This window comes from Stegastes partitus, unplaced genomic scaffold, assembly GCF_000690725.1.
Source record: "Stegastes partitus isolate 25-593 unplaced genomic scaffold, Stegastes_partitus-1.0.2 Scaffold2349, whole genome shotgun sequence".
In the NCBI taxonomy this organism is placed as follows: domain Eukaryota; kingdom Metazoa; phylum Chordata; class Actinopteri; family Pomacentridae; genus Stegastes; species Stegastes partitus.
This window is the reverse complement of record NW_007580080.1, coordinates 28552-35078: the sequence shown is the minus strand read 5'-3', so window position 1 is coordinate 35078 and position 6527 is coordinate 28552. Positions and strand designations below refer to the sequence as shown.

The 6527-nt window shown below is 48.8% G+C and overlaps 1 protein-coding gene across 1 annotated transcript in view; it reads left to right on the top strand.

Annotated features, from left to right (window-relative positions):
- The window catches only part of LOC103374761 (atlastin-2-like), a 23533-nt gene extending 17465 nt beyond the window's left edge, over positions 1-6068 (top strand). Inside the window, exons 6-13 of the mRNA XM_008304904.1 lie at positions 632-688; positions 1429-1521; positions 2038-2176; positions 3018-3145; positions 3684-3740; positions 3967-4038; positions 4140-4571; positions 5247-6068. Of these exons, the coding sequence (XP_008303126.1) occupies positions 632-688; positions 1429-1521; positions 2038-2176; positions 3018-3145; positions 3684-3740; positions 3967-4038; positions 4140-4571; positions 5247-5357 (1089 nt within the window). The 3' untranslated portion in view covers positions 5358-6068. The remainder of the gene's footprint in view (positions 1-631; positions 689-1428; positions 1522-2037; positions 2177-3017; positions 3146-3683; positions 3741-3966; positions 4039-4139; positions 4572-5246) is intronic.
- The last annotated feature ends 459 nt before the right edge of the window (positions 6069-6527 follow it).

The window sequence follows — 6527 nt, the reverse complement described above, 5'->3', positions numbered from 1 at the left end:
GGATGAGGCTGGAGAGGCCGTAGAGGCTAGATGAGGCAGCTTGGAGAGGCCGCAGAGAGAATGGATGAGGCTGGAGAGGCCGTAGAGGCTAGATGAGGCAGCTTGGAGAGGCCGCACAAGGCTGGATGAGGCTGGAGAGGCCACATGAGGCTGAATAAGGCCGGATGAGGCTATATGAAGCCAGATGAGGCCGGATGAGGCAGGAGAGGTCGGATGAGGCTTGGAGAGGCTCGATGAGGCCGGAGAGGCCAGATGAGGCTGAATAAAGCCAGATGAAGTTAGATGAGGCGGTATGAGGCTGGATGAGGCCGGGGAAGCCAGATGAGGCTGATTAAGGCCGGATGAGGTTAGATGAGGCCGGATGTGGCCGGATGTGGCCGGATGTGGCCGGATGTGGCCGGATGAGGCTGGATGAGGCTGGATGAGGCTGGATGAGGCTGGATTAGGCCAGATCACTGTTGGATCTGTTGTTTTTGTTTCCAGACTGCCAAACGCTATCATTTGGTTTTTCTGCAAAACAGGGTATTAATGACGTGACCTTGACTTTAACCATCAGAGATGCACATATTGTTCCCTCACTGCTCTCTTAACTGTCTGATGACATTTTAAGCTTATTGTTTCCTCCCCTCAGCTTTTCACCGAGTACGGACGCCTGGCCATGGAAGAAGTCTATGAGAAGCCCTTCCAGGTCTGTATGCCGTGTTTTCAACATATTACGGTCGATGTTTAGAGCGTTAACCTGCTTTTGCAGGTTTAAGCACGTGACCGGACTTTTAGTCCCACAGTCACAGAAGATGTCTTCTGAACAGATGCAACCTTGTTTTGGTTATAATGTCATCTGGTCACATTGGTACTCGTGCATGATGATCATGAAGCTGTGACCACAGGCAGCTACTGCGGTGACCACAGTGGTGCACAGTAGTGCTTCTGTAGCCTGGGTGGCTCTGTCGGTCTGGCTCTGCCTGGTTAAGTTAAAAGTTAGTGATCTGAGGGAGGAGGAGGCGGACAAAGTGAGGTCCGACACAGACAGAACCAGGAAAGAAAAATCACTCGGTTTCATCTGGGACAGATCTGACACTAGAACAACCTAGTTTCCTCTTTTCAAAGTCATCTTTAGTCCCACCTGTCTGAGCGCACTGCTGCCACCTAGCAGCAGCTACTGAAGCTTTCACTGGGAGGCGCTGTTCTTGGTTTTAAGAACCTGAACAGTCAGAACAAGCTTTGCCATGTCCTTCTCTTGGGGTTGCTGTTTGACAGACATTCTAGGTTAGTTATTGAAGAGCTGGTATAATTACTTATATTACAAACAAATCTAAAGCGGTTGGAAGTTTATGTTTTGTCCTCATGTCTGATCCTGCTGCTTCAACGTTAGTGAGAAATGTTCCCGTTGATTGTGGATCAAAAATCTGAATGTGTGAATCTTTTCAGACTCTGATGTTTCTGATCAGAGACTGGAGTTACCCCTACGAGCACTCATATGGTCTGGAGGGGGGACACAGCTTCTTGGAGAAACGACTACAGGTGAGTCTGACCACCAGAGCTCAGCTCCATCAAACAGAGAAAATCCATCTCCCAAAGCCTGTAGCGTCAGGCAGAGTGATGGGCAGCTCAATGGTTCATCTCAACATGATTATGGATCATCTTTCATGACCTCTTTTTATTAAGACCCACAGAACAAAATGCTTTGAGTTTGATCACAGCCTGTTTGTCAAGACAGAGCTTTAACGTTCCCACACCGATGAGGAACCCAGCTGAGTAAACACACACAGAAATGAGTGAGTCCAGGACAGCTGGGCTTCATGTATGCAACTGCAGTGTGTGTTTCTGTGTCTGCTTTCATGGCAGTTTGCATCTGATGCATTTATGTAAAACTACTGAACATTTGTCCTATTACATCTGATGAAGGCGTGCAGGTATCGCTCTATCGGCTGGACCTTTCTAAGCTACACATCGTGCGTGTTGCCTGCAGGCGAACTTGTGCCCCAGTCTGACATGAGCTGACCTGCCTGGCTGTAACCGAGTCGTGTCTGTGTACAGGTGAAGCAGAACCAGCACGAGGAGCTGCAGAACGTCAGGAAACACATCCACTCCTGCTTCTCCAACATCAGCTGCTTTCTGCTGCCGCACCCCGGCCTCAAGGTGGCCACCAATCCTCACTTCGACGGCCGGCTCAGAGGTAAAACGTTAACGCAGGCACAGCCGGTCAGCCGGTCCGAGCAGCAGATCCACCACAGTGACAGCAGTCACCAAAAGCACTTCAAGCAGTAGAACAGCTGCGCCTTAAACAGAACGTCTGGAACAAGGCTGTAGACGGTTATTAGACGTTTTCTCTTGACTGCAGACACACAGCTTGTAGCTTTATGGTGGACTTCATTGTTTTCAGGCCTTATTTACTGTTGACTCCTGTCACTGGTTGTGAAATATTACAAACCCAACCTCTCTGCTGTGACTTATACACATATATGGTGATGTGGAGGCGTTTCTGAAGGCAACGAGCATGGAGCTTAAGAACAAGTGGGATTTACCAACACTGATGTGCTGCGACCCGCGTACGGACAGATTGTTTTGTACTTGCGCTCTGAATGTCATTTAGAACCGTTTGTAGGCCCTGCTGATGAATGAGGCCCCTGGTGTCTATCATCAGACATGTGAAGCACAGATGAGGCTGCTGGTTCTGTTATTGTTGTTGCCCATCAGAATGAACGTAAAGCTGACTGATGATCTGATGTCAAACTGCTGGAGGAGCTCCAGAAAGAAATACTTGGTTGGCTTGCAGTTTGATTTTCTGTTTTTTGTTGCTATCAAGTCTTTGCTGTGCAAAGCCGCTGGGAACCAGAGGATGACCCTGAACATGTGCTTTCATCTGAGAGGTCCACGGTCACAGGCAGTCAGTCTCTCCTGAGCCTGGCAGAACCACTTTGGGTTGATGATTAATTAGTGTCTACACCAGCGTTTGGAACTCTGTGAGCTGTTGTTGAAGCGGCCGGCTTTTCTGAGATGTGTTTGATGTGTGTCAGATATCGACGAGGACTTTAAGAAGGAGCTGGTGAACCTGGTCCCAACGCTGCTCTCTCCAGAAAACCTGGTGGAAAAAGAGATCGGAGGAGTCAAAATCACCTGCAGAGACCTGCTGCACTACTTTAAAGTGAGTTCACATCTTTACTCAACTCACCTGGTCTGTAAGAATCACACCTTTAGCTAGTTCACATCTTGGCAATACTTGTTTAGCACAATGCGATGCTTCACAGGTGATGCTGATGAGTGTTTTTAATGTGGTCATTTAAATAGGAGAAAGAAAGGAATATATATATATATATATATAAATATAACCACCTTACTTGTGGTGAGGTGGCAGGACCATAAATGATTATAAGTGATGATTGGTCCTTTGTTAGAACATAGCAGCTCAGCGGCCTGTGAAGCGGGAGGCGAGCAGAAGCACATGTGTTAGCATCTGAACAGCTTCACATTTAAAACAAACAAAAACCCAATAAAATGGATTTTCACTTTCAGGACTTTAAACATGCAGCGTGTTGGTGGTTCAGCTGGTATATCTGCTTCTTTTTGGTTTGCTTTTCTATCCCACAAACCTGCTGTCTCATGGAGTTCACTTCTGTTTTTGACTGTTTTTGACTGTTGGGATGCGGCTTTCCTTCACCTTCACTGTGTGTCTGTGTGTTCAGGCCTACATGAAGATCTACCAGGGCGAGGAGCTTCCTCACCCCAAGTCAATGCTTCAGGTCAGTTCAGCCGACTCTCTCCTTCAGACAGCCTCAGCGTTAAACAGCACCATCTGCTGGAGAGTTCAGCTCCTGATTTGCAATCCAGTAGACAGGAGACGAGAAACAAACTTGGTCTTTTTAAGCACAGCTGCACAAGCAGCTTGCAGAATCTGATGTGAACTTCTCACATCTGTGTTTGTGTTGCTAAGAGCCATTCATAGTTCATTATCTTTCTGTTATCCAGGCAACGGCTGAAGCCAATAACCTTGCAGCTGTAGCAGGAGCCAAAGAGGTGTACAACAAAGGCATGGAGCAGGTAACCGTGGCTGTCACGGCTGGGTGTCAGAGATCCAGCTGTTGGTTGGTTAGTGAGCAGAGTTTCTTGTTGTGGTAACTCGTCGTGTGTCCTCGTCTCAGGTCTGTGGAGGAGACAAACCCTACATCTCCCCAGCAGAGCTGGAGCGCCGTCACGTGGAGCTGCGGCAGGCGTCCGTGCGACATTTCCGCTCTGTCAAGAAGATGGGCGGCGAGGATTTCTGCCGCCGCTACCAGGAGCAGCTGGAGGCAGAGCTGGACGAGGCGTACACCAACTTCAGCAAGCACAACGATGGCAAGAACATCTTCTACGCTGCGCGGACGCCCGCCACGCTGTTCGCCGTCATGTTCGTCATGTATGTGGTGTCGCTGGTCACCGGCTTCGTGGGCATCAGCTCCGTGGCCACGCTGTGTAACCTGGTGATGGGAGTGGCCCTGACATCGCTCTGCATCTGGGCGTACGTCAAATACTCTGGGGAGTTCCGCGAGGTGGGAGGATTCATCGACCAGGTGGCTGAAACCCTCTGGGAGCAGGTGAGGAGACCTGCATGTGGAGTTTCCTGTAAATGTCACGTCCTCTTCACCTCCGTGGCTTCACTTACATGTTGAGTTGGTTTGCAGACGTATTCGTCCAGCCTCAGTGAAAGTTAAACGTCAACACTCTGACCTGTCACTTTGCTGATAACACTGACTTCAGCTCCTTGTCTGTCATCTGTCACGTTCCTCTTGTCATTCCCCTGTTTTTCTAAACCTTCCCCCTTACTTTGTCCCTTCATGCTTCCAGAGGACCCCACGAAAGGTGAGCCCTTTACAGAACTAGTGAGAGAGCACCTGTACAGCTGCAGGACTAGTGGCACCATGTATGAACAGTTAGTGGTTTGGTCTTCATGGCACAGCTACTGTACCAGACGAAAAGGAAGAATTTGGGGACAAGAGTCCAGGGATCTCCAGCTCTGGTCCTGCTGAGCGACTGTCCTGCAGGTTTTAGACATTTCCGTGCTGCAACTGACTCACATTAATGGATCATTAACAGACTTGTGTAGAGACTTGTGTCCATTAATGTGAGTCAGGTGTGTTGCGGTAACGTCTAGAACCTGCAGGACAGTAGCTCACCAGGACCGGAGCTGGAGATCCCTGCTGTATAATCTGGTCGTCTCTGCATGCAGCTTGTTGCCGACCTGACCGCTTCCGTGTCTTCCTCCTCCCCAGGTCTTCTCCAAACTCTTCGAGGTGGCTCGGAGTCGAGTCCCGTTGGGAAGCCTGGTCCCGGTACCACGACCCCGGCTCGCCTCGAACAACAACGTCAAGAAGAAAAACTAGCAGCACACCGCGCCCGCCCGCTCACGTTTGTTTCCCCTCACCTCCACCTTGTTTTGAAGCAACAGTTAAGAAGCATAAAAGCGTTTTGTTCTGACCGTAGATGAGCGTTCCTCACCATGCCGGCTGTAGGTGTCAGGACTTGCTGTAGGTCTGGATGAAGCAGTTTGATGTATTTTAATAATGTCACTGGGTGGGTATTTATTTGTGGGAGGGCCGTTGTTCTGTCACCGAGTGTTATCCCAGGTGTTTGTCCTCACCTGCTGGATGGTCACTCCACATTATGATTCCCATGTATGTGAATGTATGAAGAGCATGACCACAGACCCTTCCCACTGCTCTCCTCGTGGTTCCCTCCTCTCCTTCTTCCTCCTGTCTTCATCAGGGTTGTTGCTACTGCTGGGCGGCATCACGAGGACGAGTTGCAACCAAAGTTTACAGCTTTACTTGTCGAGGCTCTCAGACTGACCAGCAGCTGCAGCAGGAAGGTTTTTAGAACTCCAGGCTCAAAGGTTTTGGGGAAATTTTACTGTTTTTCTTTTTTTTTTTTTTTAACTTACCCAGAATCAGAAAACGTCAGATGAGTTTCCGTTCAGACTGAAGATGTACCAAATAGTGAACTCTCAAAGTGTGATCCTCCGACTTTAATGTCCTTTGAAGTCACCTTTTAATCTGTCAAGAGACGGACAAAGAAGCGCTGATCTGCTCCAGGTTCCTCAGGCCTTTGTCAGCAAAAACAGCTGGTTAGTTGTCGTAACGTGGCATCAGTCCAGAGGGATGTGGGAGATAATCAGAGCTCTGGAAGGACCTGCACTGATGCTGTATTCTCAGTTTTTACCAGAAACCAACTTCACTTACAGCAGACACCAGTGCTGTATGGAGATGCACAAGAATCACTGCTTCTTTTGATCCAAACAGTCGGGGAGTCGGTCCGTGGCAGTTCTGACACTCTGGCAGTTTAGAGAAACACCAGATGCTGCAGGAGGGAGATAACATCACGCCAGTGCATTTATGGCTCGTTGCTCATCTCCAACAGAGTCTGCGTTTCTACATCTATGAAAATAATGATTCAGTCTTTTATTTAGATTAAGAAATCTGCAAACTGGTGGATCACTGGTAGATAGCTGGTGGATAACTGGTGGATAACTGGTGGATAACTGGTGGATCACTGGT